The sequence below is a fragment of the Symphodus melops genome, assembly GCF_947650265.1.
Source record: "Symphodus melops genome assembly, chromosome: 1".
NCBI classification, from domain to species: domain Eukaryota; kingdom Metazoa; phylum Chordata; class Actinopteri; order Labriformes; family Labridae; genus Symphodus; species Symphodus melops.
In genome coordinates, this window is record NC_136691.1 from 47,229,384 (window position 1) to 47,250,201 (window position 20,818).

Below are 20,818 nucleotides of genomic sequence, written 5' to 3' on the forward strand. Positions count from 1 at the left end.
CAAAATGCAGGCTCAGACACACACACACACACACACACACACACACACACACACAGTTCAAACGCACACAGTTCAAACACACTTCATTACAGGAAGTTGGACTTCTCAGTAAGTGCCTTCATATCAAAAATGTAAATATTAGAGGAGAATACACTACTGACCATTAAGAGGTCTCTGATTGAATCACAGATGCATAAAACAACCTTTCATTTTACTTTAAGTGATACACAACACATCAGATCATTCCAATGTCTCGTACAAAGACGATGCATACATGACCTCAGCCCCCCAACATCTAACCGTAATCTAAAAGGGCTCAGTATGCTTTAAATAAAGGGTCCCTGCATTGTCTTATCAGACAACACACAGCAAACAAGCATATTTACGTAGTTACTGATAACAAAATGAAATAAAACACAATCAGTCCAGATGTAGTCACGAATAAATGCATTTATTAGTAAATGGAATGTATGCATCCCTCCCTAATTTCATTTTTATTTCCTTACCGATAAAGTACTAAAAAGTCTTCCTCGTATCTAAATTTAGATTTTTCTGGAAGGAAAATAAAAACATCAGCTGTTTAAGTTTAAAAAAAGACTATCAGAAATGTGTGCTTGTATGCATTTCATTGATTAAATCAGCGTCTTACTAAATGATGTTGTGTCAGTAAAAAGCTCCCCCTGTGTTGGAATTAAAACAATCCAGGGCACCGCCGGCATTCGAATGAGTGCGAGAGCTTGTTTTTACATGAAGGGAAGAGGTCAGTCAGACAGCAGTCATAGCGTCTCACACATTTTTACATCAGAGTGTGGGGAAGCGCATCTTTTCTAAACAGTCACAGTAGCTGTCGCCCGGCTGTGTAGAAGTTATGCATGATTTGTCAGTGACTTCACTTCTCATGTGTGCAGCCAAGCACAAACAAACGTATTCTTCTGAGAGTTTTGTTATCACCATCTTTATGATTCATACAACACACATAAGATTTATTTGACATTTGACCTGAAATGATTCTCACAGACACCAAAAACTATCACATTGATCTTATGAATCATTATTTGTCTTACAAAGACAGAACTCTGGCCTTTAACACACTCACATTTTCCGACTCAAAAACCTTCCATCTATCACTGATTATTGACCACAAGAAGCTAGAAAGAACGATAATTAGATGGACTTTAAATTAGACAAAAAAATGCCCATAACATGAAACTTAGAGCGATATACAGTCGAACGATGTCTCCCTGAGCTTTAAATCCAAACTATGATCGAGTCTACATTTGTTGAATTATAAACAATCCCAAAAAGCATGAATGAAAAACAAGCTTCGAGCTACTCATCAGCCCGACCAATTTCCTCACTTCATCGCCACATTTCCTTGAAAATAGAAAGTAAGAGCAGATTGCATATTTAGGCTCCCTCACAATGATTCCTTGTTTTTGCGTCTGTGTACACAAAAGAGAGAGAGGATGTTTGTCTGAGAGTAAAAAGTGTGTGTGTGTGTGTGTGTGTGTGTGTGTGTGTGTGTGTGTGTGTGTGTGTGTGTGTGTGTGTGTGTGTGTGTGTGTGTGTGTCTGGAATTCTGTGTCTCAGTGTAAATATATCCAGGCCCAGCAGCAAACAGTATCCTTCTTGATGAGATTTACTGATAAAGAAGAAGGAAGGGACCCAGGATGAATACAATCCACTCTCAAGAGAAGACAGAATCTCTCTCTCTCTCTCTCTCTCTCTCTCTCTCTCTCCTCCTTATGACGATGAGACTCTGTTATTGTCCTTATCTTCCAGCTGTGTGTCTGATTGTGTGTTGTCAGTGTCAGTGATCTTTGACTGACATGATTTCAAGCAACAGAAACAACTAGAAAATAAAAAAACGAATCAATAACATATCCCCATTCTAAAAGGGCTTCTCAGCAAAAATTAAACTGCAAGTAGAAAACATTACACTTAAACTTAAAAGGTGTGAAAAACTACAACTAAACACTTGTGTGTTCCAACTCTATACTGATAAATAAACAAAGACGATCAGTGTTTGCTTTACACTCCAGCAAGAGCTGGAGGAAGAACGTTTAAAAGAGCCAGCTGGCAAAAGTTTGGCTTTTATTTCGAGTGGTGTTGGACATTATAGTTCCACTGCTCTGGAACATGCTCACAGCTGAGACGGCTGCTGCTGTCAAGAAAACAAATAAAACACTAAATAAGACCTAAAACAAAAGTGAGAACAGAGTATGTGCTTTTGGGTTGAAAAATGAAAGCAGCTTTTCTAAGTTGCAGGTTGATTCATGGACCGCATAATGAGCTCTATGGTCTTCATTGAGTGTACATCTGTAAATCTACACGTTTCACCCACAGTCTTGTAGCCGTGTCCCTGAAGCCACTCAGACTCAGGAGGACCCTCAACTGTAGCTTTTCTCTTCTTCTCACCACAGATGACCTTGCTGGGTTACCGTTTTTTACATCACACATACTCAATTTGTGTACCTTAGGTCCACCCACTTCTGTTTTTTTAGCACATCCGTGACCCTCAGTACTGCATGTAGCTCTGAACTGCATGTGCACCGTCACCATCATAATAGGTTGTGCTACTGTGTTTAAGAATGTGTGTGTGTGTGTGTGTGTGTGTGTGTGTGTGTGTGTGTGTGTGTGTGTGTGTGTGCGTGTGCGTGTGCGAGAAAAGGTCCTCACAGAAGGAGTCAGACTTTTCTAACATCAGGGTGTTTAGCAACCTCACTCACTCACATTTCCTGCTTTTTTTATACCCTGTCCTCTAGCATTTATGAGTAAATGTTAAAAGTTCACATCTTCCATCTCTGAAATGTCTCTGGTCTCATTTAAAATCCTCAGTTACTTATTTTTCAGAGAATACGCTCCCTCTGTGTGGGTGTGTTGAATGTGCTTTATGTGTGATTTCTTTAAGTACAGTATGTTAGTGTATGTGTTTGTGTGTACGTGTGTGTGTGCACGCGCACATGTGAGCATGCAGGTCTGTGCCTTAGTGAGTCAGTGAGCCAGTGAATGAAACCAACAATGAGACACATAGACAGATACACACACACACACACACACACACACACACACACACACACACACACACACACACACACACAGACACAGTGGTGAAAGGGAGGGGTGTATAGAAAGGAGATGGTTAGAGACTTCCTGTGTGTGTGTGTGTGTGTGTGTGTGTGTGTGTGTGTGCGCCTGCATCTGCACGTCTCAGCGATTTCACGTCAGTAATTATTAATGCTCTGTATTGCGTGAGTAATGGTGCACAGTGCTGACATTTTGTTACAGGTTAACAATGAAGAGCAAATATGCTCGATCACACTGGCAGACACACATACACACACACACACACACACACACACTCACACGCACTCTTTGAGTAGTGTTTGACACATATCGTACAATCTTTGTCACATAGCCGTTCCACACACATTCACGCATAAAGAACTTTAAAAAAGGGGAAACTTCAACAAATGTGTCGGTATTAAAATGAGAAACGGACCACTGAGACGATCAGTAAACACTACATGAATATTTATGCTTCTGTTCTGTCCATTGACATGCTTGAAGACTTGCAGATATTGAGATTTTACTGTTGTGAGGCCTCAATTAAAAACCAATATCTAAAATTACAAAAGGATCTTTTTTTAAAGAAAGATGAACATTGAATTACTAATAAAGACAAGTGAATACTAAGTGTCATTGCTCTCTAGTTGACACATTATATGAAGCAAGCAGAGAACAGTTCATTCTAACAGCACTGACTTCAACATTAGCAACGCTTGCAGCTAGATTTCACAAACTAAAAGGCTAGAGAGAAACTTCCCTCATGTGCTGACTTCATGTTTGATTTGCACGAGGTGTATAATAGGAATTTGCCCGCCCACAGCAGACCTCCTGCAGAGAACACAGAGCCAAGTCATGACCCCCCCCCCCTCTCCCCCCCAAAGAGAATGCTCAGCCTCAGAGCCTTTAGACACCAAAGTGTCTCGCTGCTGCTCAGCTTTTGAACCAATAGACAACGATGACGACGAATCTGGAGCCAACCTGTATGATGAAATAACATAGTGATGTAATTACAACGAAACGGAGTGACATGGAAAAGGAAACGCCTCACAGGGTGTAAGAAGAGAGTTACAGCGGCGACTGAAGGGAGAGAGGGCGAATAAATAAGTCCTTGATTAAGTGATGAGGCCTATAGGGCTGCGAACCGAAAGCATAAATTGAAAGGGGAAAATAAAACAGAAAATGCTGAAGTGGCATATTTTCTTGCAGTGGTTTTGGTCAGGACACTATTGAAGTTTTACAAAAGACAGCAGGATACACACAAACACAGGTGAATAACGGCCTGCGCCACTGATGGAAAAACAAGCAGGAATAAGCAAATAAGCACTGGGGGAAGAAAGCAAACTCAATCTAGAAAAACAAGCAGGAAGAGAGAGAGAAAAAAAAACAGGCGAGAGTTGTTTTGCTTTTTAAAAAGCCTTAGGTGGCCATTACACCATTAGAGCCAGGGCTCCCCAATGCCCAATAACAAGCGTGTAACCACAGCCAAGTTGGAAAAGACCTTTTTTTTATGCAAAAGAGAGAGGGGAAAAGAAGGAAAGAGGGGGATACTCCTGGCCAGCCAAACTGCCAAGGGAGCGACTAAACAGCAGTCAAAGAGCAACATCCACTGTCGGACAAAAACTACAGACCCAGGGCAAAGGAGGATACTGTTTTTATCACTGATGTGCAGAAAGAGAAGAGAAGAGGAGAGGAGAGGAGGAGAGAAGGGGTGATGGGAGGATAGGAGGAGGAGGCGAGGAGAGGGACTGTTTGGTTGATTTCATCTTTCGGTTACTCTGCCGTTTTGGCAGCCACAGCTGTTTTCCTTCCTTCTCTGGTCTCCTGTCGGTGCTGCCGTGCGCCGCGCGGTCACGGCGACGGGGACCGCCGCGCTCCGGAGCGCACAACGCAGCGACTGTTAACTGCTCAGTGAGCCGTGAGTGATCGGAGCTGATTAAAACACTAACACACACGCGGGCACGCAAGCGCGCGCTCCGGTACGGAAAACACTCATGGGAATGTGATACTAATGCTGAAGGACTGTCATTTGTGTGGAAAACGGAGGCGGACATGCGCGCACTCAGAGGGATCCAAACCTAAAATATCTGACAGCCTTCTTCTTTCATGTACCCCCCCCCCCGGACTAAGTGGGTGGTGGTGTTACCCTAGCTGAATTCTGAATATCTCAGCACTGATTTAGTGTTTTAACCCAAGACAGCAGATCGACATCTGCGCATGTTGTAACACGCACTGAATTAAAGAGACTCCCTGAGCTCAGACACTGGTTACTTTGTGTTTGGGTCAGGCACGCGCCACAAGTCAGTGCAAAATAAAGCCTTTGAAAGACTTACTGAATGAGGTCAGCATTTTCTTACAGGCGCACACGTGGGAGAGATCTTGACCCCTCTCAACTTTTTCTTGATGCCTCCTTCTAAAATGCATGCCATTTCAATGATCGTTCACTGAAGTTGCTTACGTGTATGTTAAACGTGTCAGTTTAGAGAGGCTCGTGTGCACATTTTACGATGGACAGCTGACACTTTCATTTAAAATGGCCTGAAATTATAACAAATCCCCTCCCACTCGGCTGACAGGGGATTCCAAACTAGAGCCCAATGGCGTGGGGAAAGTTACGCGTAAAATCGAGTCTCATTTGTTTGCCTAGATATAAAATAACAACTTTATAGTTTATAATTTGAAGAAAATGATGCCATCAGGTCTTCTCGGAAAACCTGGAATACGCACATCGGAGTGCCAGCCGCCGTGCCTCTGGGCTTCGGGAGTCTCTGATGGCACCAGTTAGTTCCAGCTGTCATTTGACGCTATAGGCTTAGTCAATTAGTTATTATTCCTTACACGCGCAGATACAGGAGGTGTCAGTGTTGAAATGGAATAATCAATCGTTGTTAGCCAAAAAAAAAATGTTTTACCAGACCAGTGTTTTAATGTTGCAAAACATGACATCCGATCTGTGATCAGCATATGGCAAACACGCAAAGCCATTCTAAAAATAAGGAAAGAAAGCCCCAACTTATGGCAACACGATGAACTTGTAAGATTTATTTAGAGACGAGAGCTGTGACGTTAATTTCAGTGAGGTGGAAGAAGTGGATAAACTGAGTTTAGAGTCGGGTTTCCCTTCTTCGATATCCCGAATGCACACTTTATTCTGACATCACTTCTCCTCAAAGCTCAAATTTACGCAGCATAATGACCGAGAAGAACATACCAACAGGTACAAGTTTATGGTGCGATCATTTTGGTTTACCACGAGGCGCCTTGTCGTAAGTTACCACTTTAAAACACTGATAGCAGGACTCAACAAAAGGAAACGAGGAAATATAATACTAAGTGTGGATTTGACATTCCTTATAATCAAGCCCCGAGCAACAGAAAAGAGAAACGCCTTTCTGTATCTTCCAACTTTCAAATAAACCGCTTCACATGAATTGTTTTTTCTTGATTGTGTAGAACCATTTTCTACGTTTGAATTAAATCACGATGTCTGAAACAGGCAACAAGTTTTCGTCACTATTTGCATCTCTTACCTTTCCACATGAGAAGAAGCACCGTCCTCCAGAGGCAACAGCCCACCGGCGCGCCTCCCCGACTCGACACTGTCTCCATCCCTCCAGTCGGTTAAAACCTCCGGGACTGTTCAAAAAAAAAAGATGGCCAAAGGGGGTATTTATTTATTAATCTCTTTTCGTCCCCCCAAAAAAAATCACTACCGCATAGGTGCCATAAATAATCTCAAATTGACCAAACTGCGCTCCCGCTGCGCTTGACCTAAGACACCGCTCAGATGAGGTTTGGAGGGAACTATAAATCCTTCTGGGGACAGTATTAATGAAAAACATCCGATGGGAAATTCCTGCGCAGGAGGGCTTCTTTTTTTAATCCTCCACCCGCAAAAGTCAGCAGTGTGTTTCCTTCAAAGCAGAACCGAGGGATGAACCCGTTTGTCCCCAGTGGTGAGCTTCCTCCACCCGTGCGCTCCTCCGCGTTATTTATCCAAACGGGACAGCAAAAGCTCACTGTCTCTTCTTTTATCGCACTTTTCTTTCTTCTAAAGTTCACACAGACCAGCAGAGTGGACGAAGAACTTCCATATAGGATTAAAAAGTCAACTTTACGCGCACCATTGAACCAAAAACAGCCTGCGGAAAACTCTATCAGTTAAGGCTTAAATGTTAAATAAAATCCAAATTCCGCTCGCCCGGGAGCTGCTCCGTCCGAACTCTCTCTACTCATTTCTCCCTCTGTGTCTTCTGTCCGACTGCCCTGCTGTTGCTGCGCGTGTATCGCATGTGTGTGCGCGTCTGGACTGAACTTGAGAGGCTGTATACATTCGTCTGCGGGATGGAGGGAGGAGAGGACCAAAGAGGAGGAGGTCTGACGCTTCCACCAGCCGACAGAGGAGAGAGAGGAGGAAGAGGAGGTGGGCCAGCGAAGGCTGAGGGGCTGAGGGGCTGAGGAGGGAGGAGGGAGGAGGGGGGGGGGGCGGGATTTGGCGATTTGACTGACTGTAATGCAGCCAATGGAGTGTGTGGGATTTCATTTATATTTTTAATAGCTTATCAGTCACTTTTCATGTTATTTATCAAGTATTTTTTATTTTCTATTTACTAGACTACTGCCAGCCAGAGGAAGTTCAAGGTGTTTGTATTTAAAAACGGAAGAACTTTGGAATCCCAAACACGTGCCATTTAGAGCCAATTATTGCAATCGTGTTTAAAGGTAAATATGAAACAAGGGATGCGATGTTTTTTTTTTTTTTTGTCTTTTTGCTTTTAATGCAAAATGGACAATAAATAATGGCGTAAGTTTAACAAAATACACACTAAATAATAAATACCACATAAGATGCAGGCCTATGTCTCTCTGGGTTTTCTGTGTGGTGTCAGTCAAGTGTGTGCGTTGGTTCTCGTGCTGTTTATCCTTTCAAAGCCTCTCTGCATTATTCATACAGAGACACAAGCTACACCTGTTCCCTCTGTAATCGATAGACACGAACTTCGCACGAGCGTGTGCACACGCGCTCGCACTCACATCACATTCACCTCCAGTGGCGTGTGACAGCTTGTACTGGTGCAAAACGTGAGGCACCTTGTAATAAAACTCATTCACTTTCTATTGATAGGACGAGTGAATGTGCGTGTGTGTGTGTGTGTGTGTATGTGTGTGTGTGTGTGTGTGTGTGTGTGTGTGTGTGTGTGTGTGTGTAGGGGAGAGGAAAAGGGGGCTGAACAGAGAGAACATTAAGGTCTTCTTTGAGTCCGAGACGATATTTCATGAGGCCGTGTGCCTGCTTCCCTTTGTCAGCTAAATGTGTAAAAGCTAAAGAGATGACATTGTGACTTATTGAATTGCAAATCAGTCCGTCGGCGGAGAGATGGGAGGATTTCCGGAGATGGAGATAGGCTACGTGAGCCTCGCTGTCTCTGTTCGTCTGTCTTTCTACCTGCTTCTCTATCGCTCTGACTCCATGGCCTCTACCGGATGGCTAACAAGGAGCGACAGCATCCCCTAGCGTCCATTTTAAGAAGAATAACCAAGCGGTGGCACTAAACTGCTCCACATTCACCCTTCATTTGTCTTTAATTAGCATTATATGTGAGCGTTTTCCCCTCGTCATTAATCAATAATATCTCAAACATGTACACTCTGTAATTTCTCTCTGTTTTGAAGCTATTTTTCCCACTTGCTTTTTTTAGTTCCTTTGGCCCCCCACCTTTCATTGCAAAATATACAAATGTTCTGGCCTCCAATTAAACAGCCAGCTTTGCCTTGCATATGAAGCCACCGTCTTTCTAAGACACAGAACACAATAAAATCAGCACTTTTCAAAACATTACTCTATTTTCCCTTATTGGCATTATTTCCCTCCGCCAAGCGCACTGTTCTCTGTGACTTAAGCTTGAAACATCCTTTTTTCTTAACTGAACAATTCCTCCTCGGGCCCCAGAGGACGCAAGGCATTAGTTCAGCAAGCGTGCGCTAAAAAAGTAATATTTGTACAAATACAGTGTCTGTATACCAATGAGGCCCCACTGGCTGTTATGGGGGAATTTGACAGAGAATAAAAAGGAATAGCAGATCATCCCTCATGTATCTAGGGACCGAAAACAAAGACGGCATCTTTCAAAGTGTGAGTAAAAGGAAAACATGCCAGGGAAGAATATAGAGCGACAGCTCATCTGGTTTAAATATTTTCTGCTCATATGAACTCCAAAAAAGTAATCAAACACCTAACGCTCAAGACCAAATTTAATGTAGCAAATCAATAGAAAACTATTAATTTCAGTCCTTTGAAAGTTCTTTCACTTGTCATTATGAAGGGAAGCCTAGAGGCAGCAAATGTGTATTAAATCACTAAAAGGAAGGCATTCATCACACAGATTGCACTGTCATTAACTCTTCACATACAATCTGGAATAGTGGTGTGATAAATGAAGACTGCCTTCTAAAAGTGGCTCCCAGTGTCATGTGACTGCTTGCTGTACTGACCACAGTCACTGACCTGTTCTACTTTTATCAGTCAGGATTAGTCCCATGCAAGCAGCTTCATTCCATAATTAAACAAGTCCTACATTCTTTTCTTTTTTTTCTTACTGGCTACTTGTTGGACTTTTTTGTGCACTTTGTTTTCAATCCTAGGAGGAACTATTTAAAACAGTTGCTCTCATTCTAAGGTCTGTTAAAAAAGTTGGGTGACAGCGAGTGAGTGTGGAGAGTCAGAGAAAGAATACAAAGAAGTAAAACAAGGTAAAATGAAAAGAGTCTGAAATTTAAATAAGAAAAGTTGCATGTGCTACCTGACACAGACAGCAGATCATGACTGTTGGATGACCTTGAAACTCATTCATGAATTAAAAATACAATCTTCATGAGAAGAGTAGTAATTCACTTTTCACTGTACTTTGATCGTCACAGCCAAACTTAAACTGAGGCATTTATTTAAAGTCCACATGACTACATAAATGAGAGTACAGAGACAAATCCAGACAGCAATGTTTATGTATTGTGATATTTTGGGGAGCAACATAGCCACATAGAACAATTGCAAACATTTGAAGTTATTTTTTGTTTTTTTTTAATGAGTCTCTTAATGGGTTTTTAAAAAGCAGAAGCTGAAAGATCATTTATTCGGGAACATAAGCTGAGAAAGGGTGATACGTTGTCATCTTGTTGTATTGTAATACTCAGCATACTGCAGACTGTTTGAATTGAGCTGCAGTCAGGCTTGAAAGTGACACAAGAAATAACACAAGCTTTTTTTACTCGTCACCTGGAAACATGCAGAGCGCCGATGAGATGCACACTCCAGCCATGGGCAGAAATGCATCCCAGCAAGTGGAAGACCCTCGTCTCTCCCATCACTGTCAGTCTGCTGCTGCGCTGAGCCCACCCTGAGGTCACAGTGATCATGTCTGCGCCCGTCTCAGCTTCTCTCCACATGGCTTCTCTGTGGTCGGATGACCTTTGAATTCCAAGTCCATTGCACATCTTCCATCGCAGGCTGAAAACTCCTTAAATGACAGAAAATAACCTGAAAATCACACTTTTTGTCTGAATACCCTGTCCCCCAACAGGTTCATCTCAATGTTTTTTTTATATCTTAAATGACTATCATTGACAGACAGAGGAAATGAAAATGTCATCTAAAATTACTTGGCAGTTCTCTTTCTTTTCCCAAACCTTCTAAATCTCAGGAAATTACATTCCCTATATTACCCAGAAGAAAAACATGACACTTATGTACCCTTGAAGGGAACCCACGTCTCTCTTTCATTCGAAAAGTGACTGTTCACGATGCGCCAAAGTTCAACCTCCTTGGATCCAACAAGTAACTGCCAGGATGTTTATTAGTAGAACGAAATTCAAAAGTTTTATGAAGTTTTTTTTTTTTTCTTCTCTTTTTTTCTTTTTTTTTAAATCAAAGACATTTAGTCAAGGGACCCAAGCCTCAAACTCAATCTTAGTTTCACCATGGAGTGACCCACCAGAAACAGGCTTGCAAAGGTTCAGCCCAATGAGCATCACTTTCTCAATTTCACGGTATTGTTTAACAAAGGACATGGCCTTATGAACAAAACTGATTGTTCAACAGAAGCTTTTTTTTTTTGGGCTGTAAATCTAATGCATCAGGTCATATCAGTTTTGGGATTTTTAGACTAAGTATATATATTATATATATATATATATATACACACACACACACACACACACACAGTTAGAGTAATAAAACAGTGAACAAACACCTTAATAGTGATCTATGTGTTGGGGTTCTAGCACCAAATGTGTGCTTCTTTAATAGAGCCCGACCGACTAATCAGCCAGCCCATAATATCGGCCGATATTAACATATCCAGGGACTACAGGTATCGGCTAAGTTTATCGCAGACATGCACAGATAGTTTGAGATTTCTTCACCAGTCAAGAAGCATTTCATGTGAGTATTATTGTATAACACCTGCAGGTCTCTTTTCTCCTCTCACCTGCTGATTGTGCTCCAATGATAACAAACATTATCACTGTGTAGTTACTTCACAGTTGATTGATCACCGTGCCTTCATTTCACATCTTTTTTTCCCCACAAGTGTTTGATGATCAGAATAAATGTCTATCTATCTCTACAGATTGAAGACAGATCTAAGAAAGATATCGGCCAATATACAGAATCTGTATTGGATATTTTCTCTCTCATCATTTAAAGAGAGGTCAATTGAGTTCACAAACCATATATCTCTTAGTGATCATCAGTTTGGTAATTACTCAAAACTTATGTTCTGTGAAAAGAAGTTTGATGGAATTGAAAAACCCTCCATGTGGCCCTAACAGAAGTATTGAAAATGTTGTGCACAGAGTGAGTCCTTTGAAGAGGAATCTGTTGTTGAACGCCTCCTGTCTCGCTGTCATTTTGATGACAATACAGGAATGTTACTATGTCTCCATGTTTTGATTCAGGGTGTTTGTAGCATGAGGATCAGGGTGTTCTCATCAAACCAAAGTTTTTTTTTAAAAAGTTACATTTGAGACACACATATAGAGTGCTTTCAAGCTGAAGTGCAATGTCTGAAATCATTGCACTGGATCTTTAAGATGCCTGACGGTGCAGACTCTTTGTGTTATGTGCTGCCAAGCGGACAGTTCCGTGGTGCTGAAAATGCAGATTAACAGTCCAGCAGTTTTCCTTACATCAAGTTCAGGGAATACACACATTTTCTGAAAGGAAAAGCATGAATCTTCTCCGACTTGTTAGGCAGATAAATCAGAATCAAAATGATTTTTTTTTTTTATGGTCACTACAAAGCGTTTCCACATCACTGACACTCACATTTATCATCAGTAAAATGTCCTGCTTTGTTCATGTGTTGGACACAATTCTTTACGTTCTCTAAAAGCCAAAAACAAGGCAGTCTCATAAAGAATCTTCAGTTATGTTGCACGTGTATATGTTTGTTAGTCATTATATCAGTATGTCTGTTTGCATGGTCAACTATTTAGATAAATCCTATTTAAAAGTCACTTCAGTCGTCCTAATCCAGTGAGAAGTGTCTGTGGAACATACAAGTCTGGTATTGTGAGCATTTCATATAGACAAAAATATCTGTGCTTTTCTATCATTTACTCCTCAAAGTATCTGCAGAGGAAGACAGACACCATAAATATGAACCTCTTGTTTGTTATGTCATACCTATTTAAGACATTTGACTATAGCTTTGGAGGGAACACTCATAGCTCTTATTGTTGCTCACTTACAATGTAAATGCATGGAACCTGGGGGTCTGTGGATATTTAAAAAAAAAATATCAACCATTAAAAACAATGATTTTCTTTATTTTCAGGTGATACACACGTGTAAAGTAAGAACTGAAGAAGTTCTGCCAACACTCCAAACAGTGAGAGGATTTTTTTTCGGTCTTACACATCGGACCGACAAGTCATTAAATACAAGGATTGTGCTTGAGTAAACATGTTGTGCCCATATAGATCTTCATTTTCTCTTTCAGCGCTCAGGAAGGCATGGCGAGTGGGTGAAACAGAGAAGACACTCGCACTGTGATTTGGTGAACTGATTTCGGGTCAGAGCGGATGCTTCTAGAAATACGTTCCCCTACTGCATAAGATACGACTTCAATCTTTTTATTCAAGTGCTGAGAGAGCTGATGAGAGGGAAAAAGAGAGCCGAGTGACACAGTGCTCCTCTCCCTCTCTCTGAGGTCAAACAGCTCTTGTATAAATTCTGTCGACAACTTGTTCAGACTGTATGCTCCACTCGGAGGCTGGAGGAAGCCGACCGCCATTGAGAAACCTCCCTATTTACTTCTGATTCTCTCTCTCTCTCTCTCTCTCTCTCCCCCCCCCCCCCCCCCCCCTCGCTTTCTCTCTGGTCAGAAAACCACAGCCATCTCTTTGCTCAGTGAAGCAAACTGAATACATTAGAATCCAATTAAAGCTGGTGAAGAGGACTGCTCAGGCTTAGAGTGTGCAGCCGTGTGAGTGAGAGACCCCGCGTGGGTCTGTTTGTCATATATGACAGCGCATGCATCAGACAGTGTGTCTGCGTGGGTGTTTTGGGAGACTGCGTTTGCGTCTGTGTAAAGCCCTGTGTGTATCTGTGTGTGTGTGTGTGTGCGTGCGTGTGTGTGTGTGTCATGTCATAGAGCGTTGAGTCCATGTCAGAGAACGCCTTTCCATCTCACTCTGACGGGTTTCTGTTGCACTATTAACACACAACAAGACCCCTGTCAGGCACGGTAAATCAGAGACGTAATGTGTGTGTGTGAGTGTGTGTCAGGGAATCAATAACTCTGTGTCACATTACGTACTGCCCTTGTTCCATTTGAAATCGGGGACAGACACCAAAGTACACACACACACACACACACACACACAAGAAAGTATAGAAGCTCAATGTCCACCTTTTAATCTGGGTAGAGCAGCAGCATACAGGCCAGCAAAGGATGTGTTTTAAAAAAAAGCCTTCATCACTGTTGATGCTGCTGAACACAGATGAAGGCTTTTTTTTTTTTTGCTGAAACCCGTGTACGCTGTTGCTCTACCCAGATAAAAGGAGAGTTCTGACTGTTGCACTTTCTTGTCGTTGTTTTTGCCGTTGTGTGCCTTGAGAGGCGTAGGAGGCGAGTGTGCTCCTATTTTACTATACACACAGCCAAACACACTACTAAACGGAAACACGGAGAAACAATCAGGTACATTCTGAAGATTATCACAACTATAATCACACACCTGGACTCACGACTCTAATTAAAAAAGTACAAGTCAGATTTTTACCAAAATAATTTTGTTCTCTTAGTTAACTTTTTACCTGATTACGATCTCTCTTTAAGTGTGCAGTGTTGATCCACCAAATGTGACCACCTACGTGCAACTTTTAGGAAATGATACATGAATTATCGTGCTTTTATTCTCTTTATACACTGAACCTTGCTTTTTTATGTCTACTAAGAAGCCTATTTGACAGGATATCTTTGATGTAGGCCGGAGCGAGAGCGACTAAAAATGTCACATCAGTCGATATCAACAATTATCGCGATAAATGTTGCAGCATAGAGTCTTTCAAATTTAAAAGCTGATTTTTTTTCTCCTGAGTGAAAGTTGAAGAAAGCAGATGGTTAATTACGGTTTAATTATTCTTGATCACACTATAATTTAACAGGGTCATTTCACCATCATGAGCCCAGTGCATGGAGCTGGAAACACTGATGGCCTGTAACACTTAAGTCTATGGTGTGGACCCTCAGTTAGCAGCAGGCCAGTAGGCTGTTTATATTCTTTACAATACGCTCCACACTAACACTGGTTTAGGACGTTTAGTCATTTATTCCCTTTAGCATGTTTATAACGGGTCATATTGTGTCAAACAGTAAACGGTCTGTAGTGTAGTTATGTTCTGCACAGTTAACAGAGCATGTTACTCGTTTTTGTCAGACTATAAAAATCCAAAATGTCTCCAAACTCCTGAAGTTGGGTGTCCTTTCTTATCATCTTGTCCACAATGTTTTCTTCTGTGTCGCTAATGCTAATTTCGGCTATTTTTACAGTCTATGCTCCGAACATCTGTAAGCCCGCCTACCCATATCCCTGCAACATGATTGGCTATTCAACGTCTTTTTCTTCTTCTCTTTAATGTCGGGCTGAGCGCCCCCCTTTTCCCAGTGGTTGGGTGGTGTAATTACAGGTTAAATTGTATTTCACTTTTTTTACATAAACAAAGAGGCTTTACTCGAATTAAATTCAAAATCCCTCAAAATGTTAATGTACGAAAAAAATTATATCGCGATAATTATCTGTACTGTGTCCTACAGCTATTTAAAGGAAATCCATGTCTTAAACCTTTTAATTCATTCAAAAAGAATCTTTTCAGATCTATCTTTTCTTGCTCCTTGGAATCCATTTGAATAGACATCCACATGTTTTCAGAGATCCCCTCACCCCCTGGCTGTCCAAGCACATGTACGGGCCCCCATGTGTGATAAAGGTTACATGTAAGTGTTGCAGCCATGATGACAGTGAGCTCCTCTACAGCTTTTGTCACCACCAACACACAACATACACACGCAGCCTGAGATCAATTACCAAGAAGCACCCCACCACCACCTCCTTCTCTACAGATGCAATTTACTCGCCCACCGTAAATCAATGGAGACAAGTGGGGCTAATTTAGACCATTTGATGTCAATTTGGCCTTGACCCCTCCCATCACACACACAAACTCACATGCTCTCCTTCCCTCTCTCACTCACACACACACACACACACACACACACACACACACACACACATATACGCTTGCACTCCACTTAATGACTCGCCGCGTTGGAGTTTATTACGCAGAACGGAGAACTACCTCTTAGTCTTAATGGCACACACACACACACACACACACACTCACTCACATACATATACACACACACAGAAGCACTCTTTTCCAGTTTCATGCACACACTTTTCCCAGACACACACTCAGATACACACACACTTCATGAGGCAGGCCATAACTCTTTGCCCCACTGCCAGAGATTTCCATATTGGTTCTGTCAGAGGCGATTTTGTTTACAGGGTCCTTTGGATGAAATAACAGCACTGGGCGCTATCAATTATAGAGAGAGAGAAAGAGAGAGGAAAGGGGAAGTACAGTGGAGGAAATGTAGGGGGGAAATAGTGAGAAAGGGAGGAATCAAGGAACTATGGAGGGAAGGCCGGAGAGGGAGGAGAAAGATGGTAAAGTGGGAGGGGAAGGAGAGGAGAGGAGGAGAGGGTACAGAAGACCAGAGATGGACTTATTTTCCTGACATAAGTGGTCGAAACGGTGTCCAAGTTATCTCTCTGCCCCTGACCGAGGTCTGTGAACCGATGCCTGGAAACCGTTCAGCAGCACACAGAATTGCCAAAAAATATCACGCAGGCTTGAACACACTAACACAGCTGCTCACTCTGAGACAAAGATGAAGTCAATTTTGGCAAGATTTTGTCTTTGTAAGTTGCAACAGGATTGGGTACTTTAATGCAGATTTGCAAAACGTGAAAAAGACTAAAAGAATTCTGACAGGGCAAAGTTGATTTTCATGATGTATTTTAATTTTTCAAATGTGCTTAAAATGACTCCGTTTATTTGATATTGATGGGGTCATGTGGGTTAATGTTTTTAATATTCCGTTGCTGTATCTGGTGAATAGTTTTCTTCGGGGTAGCAAAGGAGAGATCATCCAGATGTTTATTATTAATTATTCAAGTCCTATAGAGAACTTTGCAACGATAGAATTAGGCTACATTTACACTTTCCAAGTTCAAAAACATTGAGAAAACGTTGGCTCCGAGGTGTTTTTCACTTTGAGTTTTTTGTTTTGTGTGTGTTGCACACTATGAAGTGACAGACAGGTCAGTTCATGCATTGGCACAAAACTAAAATGGTGGGAGTATTAGACAAAATAGCTTTTAATAGATTTTATTGGTGCAGTGTGTACACATGCTTTTTCAATGACACAGCACACAACATTTTTTGTAAATTATTCCACGGACTCCCAAGTTATGGTTCGCGGACTCCTGGGGACCCAAATTTGAGAATCACTGACTGAAGCGGTCATCAAAGCCTTGACCTCACATTGGACAAGTCTCTGACACGTTTCACACACAGGGGCGTGTCCAAAGGGGGGGGGGGGGGGGGTTAGGGCTGACATGGTTCACCCTAGAAATGTGATTTGCCAGCCCAAAAAGTTCCTCAACTGTGATTGGCTATTTATCCTTAAGAGGCGGGACTTATGTTAAAACCAACTATTCCATACATGTTTGCAAAGCCTGCAAGTAAGTTTCCTTAACATACCAATGTAGCATATTTGCTTTTGTTTGTACTTCAAATTGTCAATGAAGACTTTGCGCATCTATTGAATAAGATAAGAGGATGTCAAAGTAACGCTCACTGTCGTAACCCAATGAACAAACGTTGTGTCAGGATCAAAACACAGCGAGTTAGACTGGAGTTTGCATGTACTTTAAAAGTAGTTTACCTGGTGACTTTGAACGCATGCTATTGTGTTATAAAAGTAGATTTTATTGGGGATATTTATTTGTGCAAGCCTGTGCACACATCATACTTCAGGCCACCCCTGTTTAAGCCAGGGCTCCAGTCAGGCCACCCCAGTCAAGAAAGTTTGGACAAGCCCCTGTTCACACGCCGCACAGAGACTTAAATTAAAAATCCCTCAAAATTCATGTTATTGTTCACATGCTTCTGTGCCTTAAGTTTGTAAACAAAATAAAACAAAAAAGCTTGATGGCCTGCTGTCCACACACGTTGATATCCACAATGAACCTTTGTGGGTGTTTAATCTAATCTGCGTCTGCCGTTGGGGTATACTATTCTATCCGCCCATCTGTCTAATTGTGCAGTTACAATAGTGTGTGCATTGGAACTCCCAAAGACGTACTTCTATTGGACAAGAGATTCAGTGTAGGTCTCAGAAAAAAAGGTTTCTGACGATTATTCAAGCATCCAAACAAACACACACACTTTCTCCCTCTGTTCCCGTTTCTAACGTGTAATCGATGTGCTCACACAGGCATGCTGACAGAGTGAGGGATATAAAGAGGCATTGTCAATGTGTCTTACTTCAATCTTATTTACTGTTGGAAAAACAAAGACAGTCCTAACACACTCTCCACTGCTGATTCAGAGATTTTAATGTTACTGTCCTCTTTCCTCAAATATGCAAAACCCCCTCAGACGACATAAATGCTGCCCTTACATCTTGCAAACGCTATGATTCAACAAGTGCAACCTACGCCGAGAAATATTCTCTATCTGTTCCTACACTGTCTGCTTTTCAAACTGTCTGCTTAGAAGAAGACAACTCGGGGGGGGGGGGGGTTTCCTTCTTACAAATTTACTGTTATGGCGAGATGATCAAAACAATACCCTTTAACTTCACAAATACTGCAAAATTGTGACTTATTTCATTGAAGCTCAATTGCCTTTGCCTTGGTGTATCTGTGTTTAAAAAATAAATGCATAAAAAAATTTGATTCAGGAAAACATCGAGTGGATGGAAAAGCTTTTGACACATGTCAAATCCAATAGGTTGTGAAGACGGTTGATTGACAGTTTTCTCTTCGCTGAGACATCCACATGGTCTGCCTTTATGTGACTGGATGGAGATGTTTTGCTGACAAAATTATGTCAGAAAAAGGCCAGAGGATGGACATTTCCTGCTTCAGTGTGCGTCTACTGTGTCAGCTTTTACTCCTTGGTAATGAGCTGAGGGATTTTTGGACAAAGTGAGCCATGTGATCGCCTATATGTTTGTGAGTTTATCAGTACTGCCTTGTTTGATTGCACGGTGTTGTAAAGAAAATTTCCTCTGAGAATTAATAAATCGATCATTCGCTCATGAACAAACACAAAAACAATCGAAAAGGGGCTCAGGGACAAACGGAGATTACATCTGAGAGAGACATATCACACATTTCAACATATGACAGACGCACGCGTTCAGCTGAAAAGCTTCCACAAACACACACATGCTGGGACTAACAGTGTCCTGAACAGGATGGCAATTCGAGAAAAAAAACAAAAAACATCCAATTTGCTGGGCAGATTACCCAGGGGGCCTCAGTGTTTGCCACCTGAGAGGGGATGGGAGGTGACTCATCAGGAAGATGCTAATATCAATTTTTACCCACATAATCCAACACACACACACACACACACACACACACACACACACACAGCCAGCAAATATTAATTCTCGGCAGAAGCCCGTTGCAACTGGCAACTTAATTACACTCATTTCACCGTGATTGTCCCCCACAGGAGCACAAAAACACACACTAGCATACACACACACACTTGGCTAAGACAATCTGGCCCTAACACTCTGAATTAAGAATATTGTCATTTTGGATCATTTCCCCAGTGATTGTGATAGCCTGTGAGTGTGAGTGTGTGTGTGTGTGAGTGTGTGTGTGTGTGTGTGTGTGTGTGTATCAAAGCCTGCAATAGGATCTGAAGTCATTAAAAGTGATATTTTGGCTCCTGTTCACAGTTTTTCATGTCACACTTAAGAAATACTTTCCTCCATAATGGCGCACATTGACTCACTTCTGCACTCACAATAGACGTATCAATTTGCTGCAGCAATCAGCGAATGATAGGGCACTTAAAAAAACAACAAGAAACAGGCTTGTTGAGCAGCAACACAGAGGTTTGACGGTTACAAGAAAATGACTTTTTAGTCGTATTAAGGTTCAAGCTCTAATTACTTAAACCTTTAATTAGTAGTTTGAGTTGCATCTTCAACCGAGTTTCTAAGGATAATTACAAAACCAAATCTTTAAAGTGTCTTCTCTGAGTTAAAGTGCAATAAAGTGTTGAAGTACAATTCATGATAATCTTCTACTTCCACCTCATTAGAGTTGACCAAAAGACAATAAGACCACAAACACTCACACAGAATATAATACTCTAACACAGAGTTTTATAATTCACTTATTCTTTTGCATGTTGGGCAAATCTTAAAACAAAAAAAGAAAGGAAAAAATACTAAACAGGACTGGGGTTGGGATTCTTCAAACAAGTCCATTAAACCATTAAGGTTCATCCCTAACCATTGAGATATTGAACAGGTTAGTCCAGTCACACAGTCACATGACGGTAATTGGTCCCACTGATTTAAGGATGTCAAGAGAGAGATTTTTCAGTTTTGTGCCATCAGTTGACTTCTCTGGTAAAAAGAAAAAAAAAAAAAGAAATGTCAGTGTGTAACAGTATTTCCTCGCTGTTTAACCATGTATTAAGTGCAAGGAAAAGTTGAAAAAGGTTCAAGCTATTAGGTTCCGTTTAGATCTTTTAGATAAAGTTGTGAAGACTTTTTGGTCCCAAACAAAGAAAGCTAAGAAAAGGGAAGGAGAAAGACAGATGGAGCTGGAAAGTGAGCAAACATAAAAAAGGTAGTGAAGTGGAGTTGGAGAGAGATGGAGCTGTATGAATAGAGATTGAGGCAGACAGGCAGATGGAGGGAAGGGCGAGCAAATACGAGAGAGTTAGCGATGGATGGATGCTGTGATAGCAGGGAAAGTGAGCGGGACAGGAGCTGTTTTGAGCTGCTTGTTTGGACAGATGGCTGTCTGTGTGCTAATTACAGAGTGAGTGCTTGACACTGTGAACACAATCAAAGAGGAAACTAGCTTTATTTGTTCAGCTTCACCCACACATAGGCACAAAAAAAAGAGAGAAAACTCATACACA

The 20,818-nt window shown here is 41.5% G+C and overlaps 1 protein-coding gene across 1 annotated transcript in view; it reads right to left on the bottom strand.

Moving 5' to 3' along the window:
- LOC306820349 (transmembrane protein 132C) overlaps window positions 1-20,818 on the bottom strand; it is a 261,260-nt gene that overhangs the window by 223,007 nt on the left and 17,435 nt on the right. The window contains exons 2-3 of the mRNA XM_079338168.1: window positions 10,340-10,580; window positions 6,597-6,702 (exon numbers count right to left, since the gene is read on the bottom strand). Of these exons, the coding sequence (XP_079194294.1) occupies window positions 6,597-6,675 (79 nt within the window). The 5' untranslated portion in view covers window positions 6,676-6,702; window positions 10,340-10,580. The remainder of the gene's footprint in view (window positions 1-6,596; window positions 6,703-10,339; window positions 10,581-20,818) is intronic.